This window comes from Arctopsyche grandis, chromosome 6, assembly GCF_051622035.1.
Source record: "Arctopsyche grandis isolate Sample6627 chromosome 6, ASM5162203v2, whole genome shotgun sequence".
Classification (NCBI taxonomy): Eukaryota; Metazoa; Arthropoda; class Insecta; order Trichoptera; family Hydropsychidae; genus Arctopsyche; species Arctopsyche grandis.
This window is the reverse complement of record NC_135360.1, coordinates 22,907,587-22,926,858: the sequence shown is the minus strand read 5'-3', so window position 1 is coordinate 22,926,858 and position 19,272 is coordinate 22,907,587. Positions and strand designations below refer to the sequence as shown.

Genomic DNA, 19,272 nt, shown 5'->3' with positions numbered 1-19,272 from the left:
AACAATTTTAATAACCATATAGACGAGCGTGTCACGTTTTATAATACTCGTTTTGCAAATAATAATCGAACATCATTATATGTAATAAGCAATTGCTTATTATGCAAACATTGGGAGAGAGAGCATAGTAATATATAATGAGAAAAAAGGCCAATTTTCCGTTTAAAATCATAAAATATGAAAAGATTGCCTGCTGAGAGTGGCATTCGATCGATAACGGAATGCTTATCTACAAACATAAGCTGGCTTTGTCTTAAGTTACCTCAATCGTCGATTTAAAAGGCGTCAATATTTATACATAAATAAATGTCGAAATCTTACAACAAATTCAATTTCGGTTAACTAATTTCAAAGCTAAAAAAATGAATAAAAAAAGCGAAAAAATACCTCCAAAGTAGATGAAAAGCGAAAACGTATGAAAAAAATTCACAAGTGGACCGCATGTTAAGCTGAAGGGTTAAAAGCAAATATTCTAAAGGTAAAATCTCTTTTTCAGATTGTTGCGCATTGCGCCATCGTTCTCTCACAAGTACAAACAAGCACCGGTATTCACCGCAAAAATGTAAAAAATTCGTTAAATCACTCTCCGGAAATTAAATCCACATCATGGACATGTCGATACAATCGCCTCAAACGCACACAATCAGATCCTACAATAAAAAAAAATTCCAACGTGACAGATGCGTCGTGGGACACGTGCATGATGTACATAATATACGAATCAAGAGAAGCGATTGTACGATTGCACATGTTGCACTAATTGCGTCAATAGCTCAGTTCGCACGGATGCAGAGCATCCTTGTATTTTTTTTTTTCGGTTATAAAATAATATGAATCATAGCTTACCATTTCTCTTTTGAGCAGTGCTAATTGAGTGTCCAGCGTGGTGAGCTTCCTGGGTTGTCTGTGGACATCCCCGGAAGAGGACGAGGATGCACCGTTCAAGGTTCCTCCAGTGGAGCCTGGAGTTGTAGGAGATGGTGGAGTGCCGCAAGCGTAACGGAAAGTGTTCGCACCCCTTGCTGGCACAGGGGGTGCTGGAGGTACAGGGGGTGCCTCGTCCGTGTCCTGAACGTTGAAGCCGCTCAGACTCTTAGGCAGCGGTGGCAACCCTTGCAGCGAAGACATCTTTTGGTTAGTGTAAAACTGCTCCTTGAGTCTGGAAACCAAAGACGGCGATAAGGACAGGGACAGGTTATCCGAGGAATAGAAGTTGTCGTCCAAGCATATTCCGGAGTCGTTGACCGGCAACGAGTCCTCTATGACTATCTGACAACTAGAGTATCTGACTTGTTTCCCGTTGTCCTCAACCTGGACCCAGTCAGAGTGTTGGATCTTTTGGATCTCCCCGTTAGCGCTGTCGGGACTGGAGAGCCCTTGCTCTAACGAAGGTCTCCTTTGCCGCTTCACCACGCGCTCTTCGGCGGCCTCTCGTCTCATATCCTGAAGTTCAGATATGAGCAGTTCGTGGTTGGCTATATCGTTCATGCGTTTCTTGGGAAACTCTTTAGTTTGGACATTGTTAGACACTAGTGGGTTGGTGGTTTCCGCGTAAGTTTCGCTGTTTATGAATAACACTGTTTTGCCGGCGCTACCGTCACTGCTGCACACACTGATATTATCCGTCGGACACGTCACTGACACGGCACTGAACGAAGACATGCAATTTGACGGCGATTCGTTATCGTCCGAAGAGGACGAAGAACCATTCACGATTGGTTCCGATTTGGCATCTAAATCGGCATCATCTTTCACAGATAATTCGTCTTTTTCGCTTAACTGGGACAGAATTGCGTCGTTCTTTGCGGCTATTATCTCAGATATTAGCTTTTCAGTGACGCATTCGGTACTGAGATTCGTCGACTTCCCGTTGCACTTGTCCGTTGTGATAGGACTGGGAGTGATGGGAGAGCTTGGATTACTTGGTTTTTTAGCTGATATGATAGGTTTGGATATGGGTAGGTTAGGCGGAGTGATTTTCCTTGAAACCATTGGACTAGCTTGGAACTTTTTTGAGACTGGCGATTGATACACTATGGGTCTGTTTGAGGAATTGTTGAGTTCTTCACAACTAGCCGACAACTTCCGCAAAGATCCATTCTCGAACGGAGGACTGGTTTGGGTGCGAGCCAACCTTTCCTCGATCTGTTTCCTGGTGGGTTTCGGCGAAATCGGAGGAGGAGGCGCTCTGCGGAGAGGCACTGGCTTATCGGCGAAACTATTCGACTTTACGACTCTGGCCTTGTCGTTGGGATTGTTTTCATTTGGCGACGATTTGGCCTTGTCCGTAGAAGAGTTTTTGAGAACGCTGCACAGCGCACGCACCACTGACTGACTCGACTGGTTTTTTACCGACTCCTCAGTCGGATAATTCAAGGAAACTGGGTTTTTCGGCTTAGTCTTCGACAGCTGCTGCTGAGATTGCGACACGGGTATGTGAGACTTGACAGGAGTCGTCTTGCCACTATCGGCCGCCTTCTTATCCTCGCTGCTCTTCTTATCGTTCATGACGTCTCTTATGAAGGATTTGACTCGAGACAGACCGTTCAGCTTCGGAGAAGGTAGTTTGTTTGGAGGTTGAGCTTCTTGTTCTTGTGTCTGTTCCTTTTTCAGATTCAGCGGCAGGACAGGAGCCGGAATCTTTCTCGATTTGGCCAGAGCGTCGGCTACGAGGCTCTTATCTGGCCTAGGGGGTACAGGGGGTGGCCTCCCCATTTTGACCCCGTTGGTGGCAACTTGGGGACCCCCGCCGCGCATGGTCAGCATACCACAAGCGGCCGGTTAAAACGACAGTCCTCAATTAGCGTCAATTGAACTAGCACCACAAATTGAATTAAGAGGCGATCGAGACGTTTGGGTTGATTTATTCTCGGACGAATTCAAAATTTTCCAAAGGAGCCGCCGCCGTGAGTCATTTCAGCCGAGTGTGGACAATTTTCTGTTCACATTTTCCTACTATTACCGCAAACTGCACAACACTTAAAACACACTGCAAAACTGAATTTAGATCGGAGCCGAATTGATTCCGAGCGGAAAGTTTCAAATCGAGTGTTGTTTGTTTTGATCGAGGGATCGCGAGTTGAAAAGTAGTGTTGGGATCTACTGGACGAGTACACGCGCGCTCTCCGCGATGTTCTCCGAGCCACTGAACGTTTGCGAGTGGTTGCGAGTGACGTCACGCGGCATTACCCCGGCACAGGTTACCTCACACAGGTAACCACACGACTCTATGCTCCACGGCGACCTCATTTGAATAATAAATACTGTGTGCAGAGACCCAAGTTACAATGTGTCTTTCATAAACTATATACAATAAATTGCTGCGAGGCGACGATAGTCAATAGAGTTGTTGCGTCGAAACCACCGACCCACTGCGTCGTAGGGATCACTGAAAAATGCGACATGTAGCAATTTCGATGCTGAATGGAAACTAAATGTTTCCAAGTCCGTATAATCCGAGGTTTGAAAAAGTACTCGGGATACAAAAGTCGCAGAATTTTTAGCATCACCAATCATAAGCCGTGATTGAAGCACTGACCATTTCACCTCTGACATACTTTCTCCAATTTATACAGAACAATTATTTATAATCATACATAATATATATATATTTATTATAATTTCAATTGCAATATACGAAGGATATTTTTAATGTATATGTACAAACAGGGCCGACGCGAGGGGGGGGAAGCCGTGGGGTCTACCTCACGGGCCGGAATGTGAAATTACCGAAAATGCAAATATCGGAAGGCAAAGATCGAAAATCGAAAGATTTTAAGACGAAAGATAAAAAAAAGGGTGCATGGTAAACGGTACATACTCACTTAATTTGCGCGAGCAGGATACAACAGGAACAAGAGGAACAGGCTTTTCCTCCCGTATTCTGCGCGCGCACATTAATACGGGAGGAAAAGCCTGTTCCTCTTGTTCCTGTTGTATCGTGCTCGCGCAAATTAAGTGAGTATGTACCGTTTACCATGCACCCTTTTTTTTGATCTTTCGACTTAACATCTTTCGATTTTCGATCTTTGCCTTCCGATATTTGCATTTTCGGTAATTTCACATTCCGGCCCGTCACGGAGACCGATATTTATTATAATTTCAATTGCAATATACGAAGGATATTTTTAATGTATATGTACAAACAGGGCCGACGCGAGGGGGGGGAAGCCGTGGGGTCTACCTCACGGGCCGGAATGTGAAATTACCGAAAATGCAAATATCGGAAGGCACAGATCGAAAATCGAAAGATTTTAAGACGAAAGATAAAAAAAAGGGTGCATGGTAAACGGTACATACTCACTTAATTTGCGCGAGCAGGATACAACAGGAACAAGAGGAACAGGCTTTTCCTGTTGTATCCTGCTCGCGCAAATTAAGTGAGTATGTACCGTTTAACATGCACCCTTTTTTTTTGATCTTTCGATTTTCGATCTTTGCCTTCCGATATTTGCGTTTTTGGTAATTTCACATTCCGGCTCGTCACGGAGACCGATATTTCAATTGCAATATACGAAGGATATTTTTAATATATATGTACAAACAGGGCCGACGCGAGGGGGGGGGAGCCGTGGGGTCTACCTCACGGGCCGGAATGTGAAATTACCGAAAATGCAAATATCGGAAGGCAAAGATCGAAAATCGAAAGATCTTAAGTCAAAAGATCAAAAAAAAAAAAGGGTGCATGGTAAACGGTACATACTCACTTAATTTGAGCGAGCAGGATACAACAGGAACAGGCTTTTCCTCCCGTATTCTGCGCGCGCACATTAATACGGGAGGAAAAGCCTGTTCTTCTTGTTCCTGTTGTATTCTGCTCGCGCAAATTAAGTGAGTATGTACCGTTTACCATGCACCCTTTTTTTTTTTGATCTTTCGATTTTCGATCTTTGCCTTCCGATATTTGCGTTTTCGGTAATTTCACATTCCGGCCCGTCACGGAGACCGATATTTCAATTGCAATATACGAAGGATATTTTTAATATATATGTACAAATAGGGCCGACGAGAGGGGGGGGGAGCCGTGGTAATTTTCCAGGGCCCCGGACTACTTGAGGGTCCCCGTGTCGGGACTTTGGACTGGCCGATATTGATATTTTATAATATTCCATGTAAAATACATATATTTATTTAATGCTAAATGTTTATTATTTTTCGATCCAAGCATTATTTGTGTCCATGTGAAATCGTACCTGTTATACTTATTCATTTTAAAAAATATCAACCAACATATAGGAATTTTTCTAACAGTTCTGATAGATTTTTCGCAGAATAAGAATATATCTATAAGATATTTTTTTTTAGTTTGTCATAGGGCACAGAATTATTTTTGCCAGGGCCCGGGATTCCTCTCAGTGGCCCTGTGCACATATTAGCCGTTATATTTGAAAGTGGCGGAAGTCCAATTTTTAGTTCCAAAATCACTATTTATTTTTGGCTTAATTCACAAATTGTTATCACTTATTTTAATTCGATATGTCCAGAATCTAGGAAAAGCAGAATAAATGTATTACAGGTCACCAGTATTTTTAAATATTGTTAAAACGCAAAACATTGTATTTAATGTTTTGCGAGATATTATAATCTTCAATCACTTTCAATTATAACGATAATCATATTGATTGTATGAAAAAAATTGTCTTAGCAAAAGTAACTCAATCATGAAAATTTATTAAAATGTCGTGATGCCTGTGGCGACCTTTTCCTAGGGGATGCTACCCTCCCAGTACAAAGTTAATGTTCTTGTTTTATTGTAATCGTTCTTAAGGTGTATTTTAATGCAATACTTATATAAGTTTTGAACACGGTTCAATTGTTGGCCAAGTGCTGAGGCAAAGGACAATGACTATGTACAAGACTTGCTGTTTGTCGGCTCAGGTAAGCGGGTATCACAGCCCCAGTAATCATCAACGCTCTCTTAGTAAAGAAGCAAAGAAATTATCTGCAACCTACTAGATTGTTGTCTTTTGATACCCTTTCAATTTTTTCTTTGTGATTTTCTGTCGGATAAGCAAAGGTTATTCCAGCTTGAAGAGTCATTAATCGCCATTGTCTTAGTATAGGTAAAGAAAATACCCTATACAAATATGTATACTATTTTCCTTCCCATTTTTCAGGAATAAAATTCTAGTCTTTAATAAGTGGTTTAAATTTAAATTTAAAAAATGGGTAACATGGTAATAAAACAATTAAATATACAATAGTTCAACCATATAATGGATATAACAACGAGCCTATAAATTACAGAGTCACTTTTGTTTAGACAACTTTTTTATATAATCTATTTTCCCATATAATCAAAAATTATTAAATCTCTATGAGGAATAAATACCTATATATGTGTTAATCCAAGTTTTAGATATCGATATAAAACAACAGTTTAAAAAAAATATTGAGTAATATGATAATTACAATGTTAAAGCTAATCAATATTTTATTTGTGATTCAAATACAGCAGGTTGTATTTCACAAAACTGTCATAGTTCTATTGATATCAATTTTTGAATTTTATTACAATATTGCTCATATTATATGTATGTATGTTGTTATCATAAACCACAGTATGATCCATAAGACACTTCCCATAAATTGCTCAATTAGTGGAAAATTGGGCCAACTTATTGATTTACAGAATAGGTGATTCAAACGAAGACATGAAAACCTTTGAGCTAAATTCGGAAATATTTATTTAAATAAATAAATACTATCACAAAATATTGTAAGATATTTATACAGCAATACTATATGAATCAAATGAATACATGTTTAAATAAAAATAATAAACATATCATTAAAGTAATATTTACAACTCACCTTGAATAGATTAACTGATTCAATGGAAATTTTGCGTTATGACTAATTTCTTGTATATGTGTTGAACTATTTATTGTTGAATTTCCAATCTTGACGGCACATGGGGCACTGTTGGTGGACGGGTCTTGAATGCAACCATTTAACAATGCAATGTATGTGGAAACAGTGAGAGCAGGCACCCCAGACTAAAGGACAATCATCTCCAGGCAATTTGCAATCTGGACAACAGCCGTCGAATGGCATACGACAGATGCCACAGTTGTCGTCGTTCGCTATCCAACGCCAAGTTGCTACTCCGGTCCAACCTAAAAAATCAAAATCAAATAAAATTCATATACCAACGGCATATTCGAATGATGAAGGGCATATTCAATGAAAGACGCACATGTCATATCGATATAGGTTATGAATATGAATATAGGATGAAATTGTGCAAATGGTATCAGTGCTATTTTAGTATGCAAATATCTTTGTATGCAAATCTTAGAGTATAGATGAACATAAGCAAATATAAATATAGAGCGTAAACATATAAGACAGGTAGAGCTGATATGTCGTGAAAATATGGTAAACCGACTTACTTTTGATCTTAACTTTCATTGTAAGGAGAAAAAAAGCGGATTTTGTTGCAAAAATTCAGATTAGCGAACGTCCGCATCCGTAAAACGGTTAAAAACAAAAGCACTAGCAACCGAACAAAATTCAACTGTCAGTATGGGGCATAGACAAGTGGAGCGGTCAAGCGCTTGTCTATGCCTAATACTCAATTTTTCTTATGAATTTCCCTGTTTAACAATTGATTAAATTATAAAATCGGTCATTTAAGCCACATCATATTGTTAATAATAAGAGAAAAACATGATGCAATTTCGATAAACTTGTGCACTATGATATCAATGATTCTAACTGAAAACTGTATAATATCGGAAACTTACAACAACACAGAATTCTTTTGATGTAACAGAAATGCTATAGTTGTTATCCAGGAGTTCTTACATTATTGGGAGCAGGAGCGGCTCGGCTTTAAGGGCAACCGGGGCACTGCCCCAAATAAATATCTCCTAACAAAAAAAAAAGAAAATAAATTTAGTATTTTGTTGGCGACTCGTAAAGATTTATTTAACAAAAAAACACATGTTAAATCTTGACGAGTCACCAATTTTTTTAATAAAAGTCATTTTTCCTGCATAAAATGTATTACGCAGTAGCGGCTCGTGAGAATTCATAGTAGAGGGGGCTGCAGAGATTGATCAGGCTGTAGTAGCTCGTTGACCATACCGGTGATCAAAAGAAAAACAAAAATAGCATGCATATGTACTATACTATGAGGCTGCAGCCCGCAGCCCATATGGACGAGCCGCCACTGGTATTACGGTCAAATTTTTGGAAAAAAAATCATATGTATGGGGGATGGTTTTGTCCTCCTCGTGCCCCACCTATTTTAAATGTCACGAATGACCCCTGATTGGGAGTACCTTTTGCCCTTGACAGTGCTTTCGTTAATTACAAATTGAATAATTACCAATGGAAGCTAGTTTTCATTAATTTTAACTAACCACCTTATCAACATAAACTAGTACTACAGATCTTATTTTATTTGATTCGTATTCGTGCCGTTCAAATGTAAAATACTATGAGTCCATCATCGGTAAACGGATTATTCCGCAAAAAGCGATCTCGCGCAAGTCACTAAAATCTCGATTACGGAACATCTGGCACTCGAGCTCTAGTTATTACAATGTTTCGCGTGGGTGGCTTTCGATTGATGGAGTTTTTTGTTCCGTGATCGAGATTTTAGTGACTTGCGCGAGATAGCTTTTTGAGGAATAATCATCGAACCTCCGTCATCAATTATCATACAGTGGTTTCAGTTCCGTGTTTTTCCCTGGCAACACTGCACTGATACGGAACGTCGGAAGGACGTGACGTTTTATATTCACTGTCAGTGATTCCGAGCACTGAAGCGTTTTAGTTGATTTTTAAATATTTTTACGATTTGCTTTGAAAGTATGAACGATGAAAAGTTGATAGAATTTGTAAAGGAGAACAGCGTACTGTACAATGTGTCCATGGTGAAATACAACGATGCTGTTCACAAATTCAAAATATGGAAAGATATAGCTAAGAAGTTGAATCAGCCAAGTTAGTATTCACACTTACAATTGTGTCAAGTTGCTGAAATTTTTGTTTTACGTTTTTTGAGACACTGAAAAGTTTGTTCAGGTTTATTTTCAGATGTGGTATTTGTAGCATCAATGTTTAATTTGATAAGATTCATTTAAAGAAACTTCCTTGTTAGTTAAAAATGTGAACAGATAAAAATACAACTTCGTTATATTTTTAAAAATTTTGGTAGATTCATGTATCATTATTGATATTTCAGGTTCAGTCTGCAAATCCAGATGGAACAACATACGTGATAATTACAGAAAATCTGTAAAGAAAAGGTTGACTACAGAAAGACATGCACCAAATAGTGGAAATAAGAAAAAGTACTATAAATATGAGGAGCAATTGCGTTTTCTAGACAATTTTTATCACAAGAGCATGTTAGATGTGGAAGATGAGGCCGATCAAGAATATTTAATGGGAGAAGACGATCCTCTTGACGATTTAGACAGTGAAGCTCTTGGACACAGTCAAAGTAGCCGTTGCAATAAAACATTTGTAAACTCCAATTCAAATCGAAGATATTATTCTAGTTTTACAAGTTTTACTAAGCCTATGACTGCACCAATACCAGCAACAGTAACACCACCACCAATAGATTTCATAAAGCTTGAAACTTCAAAATCAGCAGCTCCTTCATCAGCAAATGTGTTAAACAAAGACGAATCACAATCAGCAAATTCATTGCAAGCCAAAGCTGTTGATGCATTTTTGGCCGGGTTGAGTTCAACGCTGAAAAGTTTCACACCTTACTACTTAAATTTAGTGAAAAGTAAGATATTTTCAGCAGTTCAAGAATATGAAATGGCAATGATATTAGAAAACAATGAACAAATCGATTTAAAGTCAGAGCACGAGTCACATACTTTATCATCATTGGAACCATCACTGTTACCGCAATGTATTCTAACTACCAAACTAGAAAAATAATTCACTAGTTTTAAGCATTCTTATTTTAAATACTTATAAGATACCCAAAGTTATTATTTAATAAAATATATTTTTTATATTGACAATGTTTAATTCAAATGTATGTTTTGTGGTCTATGTTTACATTTTAATAGTTCATGAAGTTCTTTTAAAATTGACTTAATGTACATATGTACAAATAAAAATATACACATGGGGTTGGTATTCATTATATATGTAGACAGACTTATCATTCGTCTCAGTTTCCAAGTATGATTCTGGTCAGTATTTAATTTTGCCCAGTTTTTTTGGTAAAAATTAAAAAATGCTGCCTCGGAAAATAGTTTCCAGCTATTGAAAAAATACTTGGAATCTTTGAGGGACTGAAATCATATTTTACTACTCGAGAACACTGTTCAGGGATGATAAAACAGTTTTAAAATAATGGTTGCAGTGAAATGTATTTGCAGTTTGAGCAAGGGAAACCTCAGATTTTTTAACAAATCTATATTGATTATGGAAAATACTAGTGGCGGCTCGTCCATATGTGCTGTGGGGCTGCAGACTTCCAGTACAGTATAAATGCATGCTATTTTTGTCGTCCACATGGGCTGCAGGCTGCAGCCTCCCAGTCCATATCTTCTTCTTCATGTGCCATGTCCTCCTAGAACGTCGGCAACTAGATGTCCCATTCTTATTTTGTCAATTGCTGCTCGGAATAGTGCTCGGGTGCTGAGGCCGTACCACTGCCGAAGATTCTTTAGCCATGATGTTTTCCGCCTGCCCCGACTGCGTTGGCCTACGATTTTCCCCTGGATTATAAGGCGCAGGAGATCATATTTTTCGTTCCGCATCACATGTCCGAAGTACTCCAATTTACGCCTTTTCACACTTTTGAGCACTTCGACATGTTTTCCCATCAGGGCAAGCACCTCGAGTATTGGTACGACGCGCCATCCATGAGATTCTCAGCATCCTTCTGTATGTCCACTTCTCAAATGCCTCTAGTTTCTGACATGTGGCATCCGTCAGGGTCCATGCTTCTGTTCCATACAGAAGGATGCTGAAAACATAGCATCGTAGAAGTCTCAGTCGGAGTGCTATGCTGAGATCACGTATAGCACTCCGACCATATGCATGCTATTTTTCCAGTCCATATGCATGCTATTTTTGTTTTCATTCGATCACCGGTTTGGTTAATGAGCTACTACAACTTGATTAATCTCTGCAGCCCCCCCACTATGAATTCTCACGAGCCGCTACTGGAAGTACATATTGCAAAACTGCAACTGATATTATCAGTGATTTATAAAATAAAATAAAATAAATCTTGAAGAAAGACGTGACAATACATTTATTTCTCAAGAAGCAAAAAAGCTTTTTAAATTACTTAAAAATAGTGGAAGTATTGATATAAATACTATTCTACAAGAATTTACAAAATTTTATGACTGATGTCTTTCTTACATTCAGCTTTTAGTGGATCTGAATCTTTTACTTGTTAATAAATATGAAATAAATAATTTTTAATAAATATTGAAAAAAATATTATGGTAAGTCTAATTGTAGGAATAGTTGCAATCTGTGCAATTAAGTTCCACAGTTGCTGAAATGTTTATATTTTCATTTTATACACAAAATACAAGGCAGTTCCAATAAATAATATACATTTTTGTAATCAGTCAACATGATAACATGAAAATTAAAGGTTAATCCTGAAAATAATCCTTAGACTGTTAGGTGATAGTAAAATACTTCAATATGCGTTATCTCGACCGATATGCGGAAAACATCATAAAGAATGGGCCACCTATCGAGTTGCGCAATGCATAATTAATCCATGCATTCAGCGTTTCTCAACTTTTTATTTTAAAATCATTTACGTCACAAATAGCTCGTTATAAATGATATATGTTGTTTCCTTCAAAGCAATTGATAAAAGAAATGAAAGCGTCGCTTCATTCACATATTCTTAACTGCCATTATATTATCGGTGTTATCGTATTGAAGTTTTTTTTATTTATTTAGTTACCAGCAATTCGAACAAGAGACTTATTTTAGATTATGTAAGTATTCTAATGTTGATTTGAAGGTTATATGTGTTAACATATTGTATTTGTTGTGTGTTATCAATACAATAGAAATTAATCCTATACACACTTTGAGAGCAAGTGCAAGGTTGTAATACTTGTATTCTAACTTTATTATTTTCAGTCACCATGGCGTCACTGGCAAGTATTGACGCATATTTATCAAGGTAAGAACTGCTTTTTTTTAGAATAATGTCAAATCAAACATTCTATTGAATGTATTTTAAAATGAACAGAATTCTAATCACACTTCATATTCCATATGTAGATCACTTTTGAAATTTGATTGGTATTAGAGTATTTACTGTCTATAATTAGAATGTGTCCATAATTATATTGAATGATTATTTGTACACTTCGTGCCAACAATAGAGCTTGTGTAGAGTTTATCTAAATTAGGGTTGCCGATCGTGCTTCATACATATTATATTTTTATTGATTTATTAATGCTTATTTGATTTTATAGTACTATTGGAGATACCGAAAAGCTCGCACTATTTTTGGACTACGATGGCACATTGTCACCAATTTCTTCACATCCAGATTTGGCAGTAATGCCACCGGAGACGAAAACACTCTTGACCCGCTTGGCTAATTGCAGTAAAATTTATACAGCCATAATATCGGGGAGACAAGCTGATAACGCTAAATCTGTGGTAAAGTAAACATATTTCAATGTCGTTAACTTTGCCCTCGTTAATGAGCAATCTGATATGAAACTGGGTCAATTTCATTAATTAGCTTGTTGGGGATTAATTTTGCATACTGTATTTGGGAAATTGGAAATTCATAAAAAAGTACAATAAACTTTATTTTGTAAATACTCATTTCGTATAAATTCTATATAAATAATAAGTTTTTTCTTCATATAAAAAATAATAGGTTGGCATTGATAATATAACATACGCAGGAAGTCATGGGTTCGAAATAGTTTATCCCGATTCTACGAGATACAAATATGAAACTCCACTTCAAGACAAAGAGGAAATAAGTAACATCATACAAGCACTAAACAATGAAGTAAGACGATAGTTTATATAAGTATTTCATTACAGTAAAAAAGTATATTCCATAAATGCGTATTTATTTGAGGTTGTGCGTGATGGGGCGTGGATCGAGAGTAAAGGAGATGTTTTTACATATCACTATCGTGACACTCCTGCTGAGATACGTGACCAGTTAGTGGAACAGGCACGTTCGATCATAACACGTTTGGGTCTCACTCCAACCAATGCTATTTATGGTTTGGAAGTCCAACCGGAAATAGACTGGCATAAAGGTCTTTTGAATTCATAACTATAATATTACACATATGAAAATTTTTACACACAAGTTAATCTTAATTCTAGGGCATGCTGCAAAATACCTACTAGAAAATAAATTTGGTAGAGATTGGAACAACAGTGTGAAATTGATTTACATCGGTGATGATACAACTGATGAAAACTTAATGGAGGTAATCTAGTACAACAATCTATGTATGTCATGTAAAATAAAATAGAATGTAATACGTAATAAATATATTTCAATATGTTTAGATGTTCCGGGGCAGAGCGACAACATTTAGAGTGGCAGCTTCGAAAACAGTCAAAACTGCAGCGGGTCTGCGTTTGGCGTCATTAGACGACGTTGTTGATGTATTGAAATGGTTAGAAAAGAAATTTTGCTAAAAGAAATTGAATACTTATGTACTAGGCAAAATGGCATGTTAAACATAATAAGTCTTCATATAATGTGCAAATGCAAATTTTACATAGATTTTGTCAATTAGCGATTAATTATTGTGTAGGTTTACAATTCAATTGATGGTCATTTATAATATCTATCATGTATGATTTTAACCATATATTATTTTTACATTAATTGACAATACTTTACAAATATTTGTTTACAGCAAATATACACATTTCACAATCTAAGTATATCAAGTTATTTTAGTTTTAAGGAATGAAATATTTATATACAACACATATCACAAAAAAATAAAATACAAATTGTTTTAAGAGTATACTCAAATATAAAAAGAGAGGAATGTACAATAAGGAAACTAAGAACTAGTATGAGATATGACTAGCCAAGAAATTATAAAATAAAATAAGCCAATTGGATACATCGCCAGTGCTTTCTTGCCGGTAGGTTGACTATCTCCGAGGAATGCTGTTGATGCTGCAATAATTATTTTTTGTTAATTAAAACCAATATATCATATTACAACAGCTTAAAATATAATTAGAAAATATTCTCTTACCAAAAGTGGCCCAACAAAAACCAAATATGGTAATGACAAGCCTCAAAAAGAATAAAAATGTAGTTTGATTAACCAGAAGAATGATTCTACATATCAAAAGAGCTATAGCAGTAGGTAGTAAGCAATATCCCAATACACACACTGATTGAAAAAATGAGCTGAAAATAAAAAAAAATAGTACATTCTTTGTGATTGTTTTAGCACAAGTAAGTCCAATATTAAAATGAACAATTACATATTTCCACCGAGTAATTTGGAATTTAATGTGACTATTAATGAGCCAATCCACACTAGGACGAAAACTTCAGCAAACTCAGGTCCACCATCATTAGAGTTGGGAGTTTGCTCTGCCGAGCCTTGTAAAACGGTTGCCATTAAAGTGCATAGAAGCAAAGGTCCCCAGAGATCCCCTGTAAATACACAATATAAAATACAACGTAAAAAAAGATTGAGGCCTAAATCAATAAGTTATAAATACATATATATAGAGTTAACCGACATTCTTTTAAAAGACTTGCTTTTTCTTTGGGATATAAGACATGAAAGAATTTCGTGCCGACTGCTTTCAAGTCACGTAACTGAAATAAATAAAATCTTTGAAATTTTACACATACTAGATATGATGCACGGTTTAAAAAATAAACATACCACAGTGTCTTTGATAGGTTCATCAAGTGTGTTGAATTCTAATTTTCCATCGGGACCTAAAGCCGACTGGGATCCGGGGACAACCATTTCACCCTCCACACTCCCCGGATAGGTGTCGAACATCTAAGTAAATATTAACTGTCTTAGGAATTGCAATACAATTCTATAATCACAGGGAAATAATGAAAATAGTTCTGATACACGGGAATAAATATCAAATTAATTTTGTAAACAATTCTTGAAATCATACTTTATCTTCTTCCCATATAATCAGAAATGTATTTAAGAAGTTTTAAATAGAAGTTAGGTATATTATTTACGTCTAATTTGGCTTCGTTCATGATGGATGCGCCACTACTCTGAAACGTCAACGTGACAGCCAACCAGTGCTGCCGCCCTCATAAAGTTGTACATTTCGAATTTCGAAATGTACAACTTTATTTTTTGATAGCTCGATATTTATTCTTGGAAATGTCGGAAATAACAGCTCGTCTATCACAATGATGCACACCCCTTTTCAATTTATCATGTAGGGATCTAGCGCAACTTGTGCTATTACGAATCAAAACCAGTGATATCATACATTTCAGACCAATCATCATCGATCCTGTCAGTGGCGGCTCGTCCGCATGGGCTGCGGGTCTGCAGTCCTCCCAGTACAGTAAAAATGCATGCTCTTTTTGTCATTCACATGGGCTGCGGGACTGCAGACCTCACAGTATAGTACATATTCAAGCTATTTTTGTTTTCATTCGATCACCGGTTTGGTTAACGACCTACTACAGCCTGAATAATCTCTGCAACCCCCCACTATGAAATCTCACGAGCCGCTACTGGATCCTGTACAAACATGGATAGCTCAAGGGCAACGTCCCCTTCGACCATTCCAGAAGAAAGAGTTCATCGCTTGATCGTAAAACGAACGAAACCCAACAGTGATGTCATCAGGAAACTGTAACACGTGTCCTGAAAGACGTTTACGCGTGGCACACGACCGCATTATTAACCTTTCCCTTACGGTGCTAAAAAATTACGCGTGGTGATGTCGACTCAGTCGTTCTAGAAATTCGTGATTTTAAAGTCTGATAAATATGAATATTTAACCATTTTTCCTTCTATTCATGACTATAGTAATAGTCCGTATCTATATAAATTAATATATATGTATCAATATTGGTAATATACTGCTAAAAACGATCTAAAAAGCATGAAATTGAAGACGCGTGAACGACAATCCCAGAAGGCCGCCCATCTCCAAGTGAGGACGAACACTAGGCCCCCACTCCGCGACTCGCTGATCAGAAATCACGCCACATCCGCCAGAATTACGCGAAGATTCAAAACCTATGCGTAAAAATATATTCAATTTTTTCATCAAATAAAATAAAATATGTTTATATGTACTTTTCATGTATTTATTTTCACAATAATAATTTTAATACACAAATACATAAATTGATAAAAAAAAATGAGAAGTAAACGTAAATAAAAAAAATACAATATTGGGCATAGCTAATTCCAAACTAAGTTCTCTAATAAATAATTTTCGTCGACTTCTGTTATTCGCCTTCCATTCTGGATATTTCTGCGCCCATAGCAAATATGCATTTAGCGCAGCTATATCCAGCATCTCCATAAAAACATTTTATCGCCGGTATCTACTGCACCTTTTGTTTTATTATAAAACATTATTATTTCCGGCTTCTTTTCTTCATGACTACTCACTTCACTGTCATGAAATTGAGTAGACAATAGCAAAACTGCTTTATTTTTTTTTTGGCACATACGAAACTAATGTCTTGGTTGATGTAAAACCAAACAAGCTACTGTGTAAAAGTCTATGTTTCGATGGTAAAAATTCTTTAGGAATTTCCCGTTTATTTTTACGTAGGGTACCAGTTAGAGTTAGCCCTTTATCTAAAAGGTTATCAGCTAATGCCACCGAAGTAAAAAAGTTGTCCGTTGTTACACCTCTATTGGTGCCATATTGCGGTTGAACTTAATCCATCACTACACGATTCCCTTGATTTATCTCTCGGCAATTATTAACCATACCTGTATAAACCTGTATATTTAATATATATGCTGTTGAAGAGTCAGCCGATACCCACATTTTTATTCCATATCTACCGGGTTTCGACTTCATATACACGCGGAATGGGCAATTGCCTCTATAGGTAGCCAAACGTTCATCCACAGTAATGTTGCAACTTGGAGAATTATTACGTTTACATTCTTCTACAAATTTATTAAAAATTGTCCTGATAGGTTCTAATTTATCAGACGACACGTGTATTCTTTCTTGTCTGGTTTCTTTGTCGTCAAAACGAATTTGACTGAATATTGTGATGAACCTATCCCGAGACATAGATGCCGTAAAAAATGGTTGGCAAAAAGCGCTGTCATTAGTCCACAATTCATTTAAGCTTAATTTTCGGGTCCTATTTCTGCCAGACGCAAGCATTATTCCAATGAATGCAAGCAATTCTTCTGCCAATATCGGCTCGATAATTTTCGTGGATGTACGATGTAGCTGACGATTCGTTTGTTCACATATTTCTCTCACCATATTTGAATTTATAAACAAAGAGAACATTTCTCTAATAGTATTTACAGTAGTGCTACCATTTATAAGTCCTGAATTTTCGGTAACAATATTGCACTCTCTACGTCTTGAGGATGATGGTGGTAATGAATTCCATTGAAATCCATGATTCGATGTATACACTTCTTCGTCTTCATTTTCACTGGCCTCTAATTCCGAATCTGTATCTTCCATATCTTCAATAAAATCTTCCGTATCAGTAAAATTATCATTTATTTCAAAATCGAGATCGCTATCATATTCCTCTTCATTCATCAAATTTCTTTCAGCCATTTTTTTCAAATATTAAAATTGTCTTTGAAAATATAAATATAATATACAATGTAGCATAGCAAATTAAAAAAAAAATAACATTAAATAATTATTACCGTATTTACAATATAATAATCAAGAAACACAAATAAAGTGCTGGTCCACACGGTACAAAAAAGCTCCGAAACGAAAAAAACAACACGCGCGCACCGAGAACGGGACACGACTGAAGGAAAAAACGTAATAACACACACTGCATTTGCGCATTATGCCCGATTCTTCGATAAAATATTTTTTTCTGTTGCGTCAGATAAATACGTGTATATTATAATAATTCTATCTAATACATTAATGTATTGCTGAGGAATACCCAAAATATGAACTCTGTATTTAGTATATTTAAAGAGATATTCATACAATTAGAGTAAATGTCGACTATGTTTCTATCACCGGTAAGGAAAGGTTAAAAGAACGACGTCCTGGCGCTGACCCCATATCTATAAAACACGCGCCCCGAAAACAGATCAACACACGTGTCCCGAAAACACGTGCCTCAAAAATAGGTCAACACACGGACAAAACACGTGTCCTGGAGACGAAGACAAAGCATCTGCACACGGCACGCTTCAAGCCAGAACGTATATAAAGCGAAACACCAGCTCTAAACATTAGAGTGAACCTCTGGAGTTCAACCAGATCACTTCTCCCAAGCTCAACTTCTTTGTATATACAATAACCATTGTAACAATTGAACAAAAATAAACGATCCTCTTACAAACACAAACGGTGTTTTCTTAGACCAGGACACGGTCAACACATCTGTCCCACGTACTAAATTGGTGACCACCAACTACTAAAATCAATTTTCTAATTCTTCACGAGCCACTCGGGTGGTAATGTTCAAAAATATATTTTATTAATTAAAATTACTATGAAGTTTCAACATAAATTTATTTGAAGTATAGAACAATCTCTAATTCAAATGGCAAACGAATTATTGCACAAATTGCGATCGTGTGTACGACAATCATTGCCACAAAAATCGCGAATACGAAAGATCTGGCATTTGAGTTCTCGTTGGTACAATATTTCGATTTTGATTTAACATCTGTACTCTCAAAAACTCGTCTCCAATCATGAAACAATATCGAGTACAACCTATCAAAATTGACATAACCAAATATCTATCCAATTTCGTGCGGTTGCCCAGACTGCACAGTGTACTGACCAACAGTGTACTGACCAGCGGATATTTGCTGTAGCTTAATTTAAAAAATCGGATGATAATTGTCTATCGCCACGAATTGAATGTCATCATCGACAAGTTGCAACAATTGCTTCTGTTGGCAAATGTCAAATCTAATTTGCTGTCAAATTTATTAATATAAATACTGGATTTACCTAGAATCCATAACAAATAACAAAACCGAGACCAGTCGATCTACAAATGTAGTTGCGTTGAGTCAGTGCCTGGTCAGGTTAAATACAGAGACGATGGAGTGCAGGCTTTGTCTTAGATCAGGTCCGGCCGAGTCTTC

General features: G+C 36.8%; 5 protein-coding genes across 7 annotated transcripts in view; 2 read left to right on the top strand and 3 right to left on the bottom strand.

The window, feature by feature from the left end:
• Positions 1-3,147, bottom strand: part of lmgB (lemming B) — a 63,637-nt gene extending 60,490 nt beyond the window's left edge. Inside the window, exon 1 of the mRNA XM_077433094.1 lies at positions 847-3,147. Within this exon, the coding sequence (XP_077289220.1) occupies positions 847-2,766 (1,920 nt within the window). The 5' untranslated portion in view covers positions 2,767-3,147. The remainder of the gene's footprint in view (positions 1-846) is intronic.
• Positions 1,071-7,571, bottom strand: lmgA (anaphase promoting complex subunit lemming A). Of its 3 annotated transcripts, none has more exons than XR_013260704.1 (3): positions 7,395-7,527; positions 6,814-7,118; positions 1,071-1,159 (listed from the first exon to the last, which is right to left on the bottom strand). XR_013260704.1 is itself a non-coding variant. In XM_077433101.1 (2 exons), the coding sequence occupies exons 1-2, from the start codon at positions 7,411-7,413 to the stop codon at positions 6,880-6,882; spliced, it is 258 nt and encodes an 85-aa protein (XP_077289227.1). In that variant the 5' UTR covers positions 7,414-7,571; the 3' UTR covers positions 5,303-6,879. The 3 variants fall into 3 exon arrangements, 1 of the variants encoding a protein (XP_077289227.1); XR_013260703.1 differs by lacking the exon at positions 1,071-1,159 and adding an exon at positions 6,195-6,668; XM_077433101.1 differs by lacking the exon at positions 1,071-1,159 and having other exon boundaries at positions 5,303-7,118; positions 7,395-7,571.
• Positions 7,572-8,706: 1,135 nt separating this feature from the next.
• LOC143913173 (uncharacterized) lies at positions 8,707-10,008 on the top strand. Its single transcript, XM_077432818.1, has 2 exons — positions 8,707-8,955; positions 9,197-10,008. The coding sequence occupies exons 1-2, from the start codon at positions 8,823-8,825 to the stop codon at positions 9,910-9,912; spliced, it is 849 nt and encodes a 282-aa protein (XP_077288944.1). The 5' UTR covers positions 8,707-8,822; the 3' UTR covers positions 9,913-10,008.
• A 1,930-nt stretch (positions 10,009-11,938) lies between these two features.
• LOC143913363 (uncharacterized) lies at positions 11,939-13,988 on the top strand. The gene is made up of 6 exons (XM_077433098.1): positions 11,939-12,148; positions 12,448-12,637; positions 12,864-13,001; positions 13,074-13,260; positions 13,331-13,437; positions 13,520-13,988. The coding sequence occupies exons 1-6, from the start codon at positions 12,111-12,113 to the stop codon at positions 13,649-13,651; spliced, it is 792 nt and encodes a 263-aa protein (XP_077289224.1). The 5' UTR covers positions 11,939-12,110; the 3' UTR covers positions 13,652-13,988.
• On the bottom strand, positions 12,775-15,291 carry LOC143913364 (protein YIPF6). The gene is made up of 6 exons (XM_077433099.1): positions 15,198-15,291; positions 14,878-15,000; positions 14,729-14,807; positions 14,465-14,639; positions 14,230-14,387; positions 12,775-14,147 (listed from the first exon to the last, which is right to left on the bottom strand). The coding sequence occupies exons 1-6, from the start codon at positions 15,216-15,218 to the stop codon at positions 14,029-14,031; spliced, it is 675 nt and encodes a 224-aa protein (XP_077289225.1). The 5' UTR covers positions 15,219-15,291; the 3' UTR covers positions 12,775-14,028.
• Between the last annotated feature and the right edge of the window lie 3,981 nt (positions 15,292-19,272).

Bases quoted from the DNA above. Each gene is read 5' to 3' on its own strand.
- LOC143913173 (XM_077432818.1), top strand. From the start codon at position 8,823: ATGAACGATGAAAAGTTGATAGAATTTGTAAAGGAGAACAGCGTACTG. The intron at 8,956-9,196 runs GTTAGTATTCAC...TTGATATTTCAG, and splicing joins TAAGAAGTTGAATCAGCCAA to GTTCAGTCTGCAAATCCAGA.
- LOC143913363 (XM_077433098.1), top strand. From the start codon at position 12,111: ATGGCGTCACTGGCAAGTATTGACGCATATTTATCAAG. The intron at 13,002-13,073 runs GTAAGACGATAG...TATTTATTTGAG, and splicing joins TACAAGCACTAAACAATGAA to GTTGTGCGTGATGGGGCGTG. The intron at 13,438-13,519 runs GTAATCTAGTAC...CAATATGTTTAG, and splicing joins CTGATGAAAACTTAATGGAG to ATGTTCCGGGGCAGAGCGAC.
- LOC143913364 (XM_077433099.1), bottom strand. From the start codon at position 15,218: ATGAACGAAGCCAAATTAGAC. The intron at 15,001-15,197 runs GTAAATAATATA...ATATTTACTTAG, and splicing joins TGAACGAAGCCAAATTAGAC to ATGTTCGACACCTATCCGGG. The intron at 14,148-14,229 runs GTAAGAGAATAT...TAATTATTGCAG, and splicing joins TTTTTGTTGGGCCACTTTTG to CATCAACAGCATTCCTCGGA.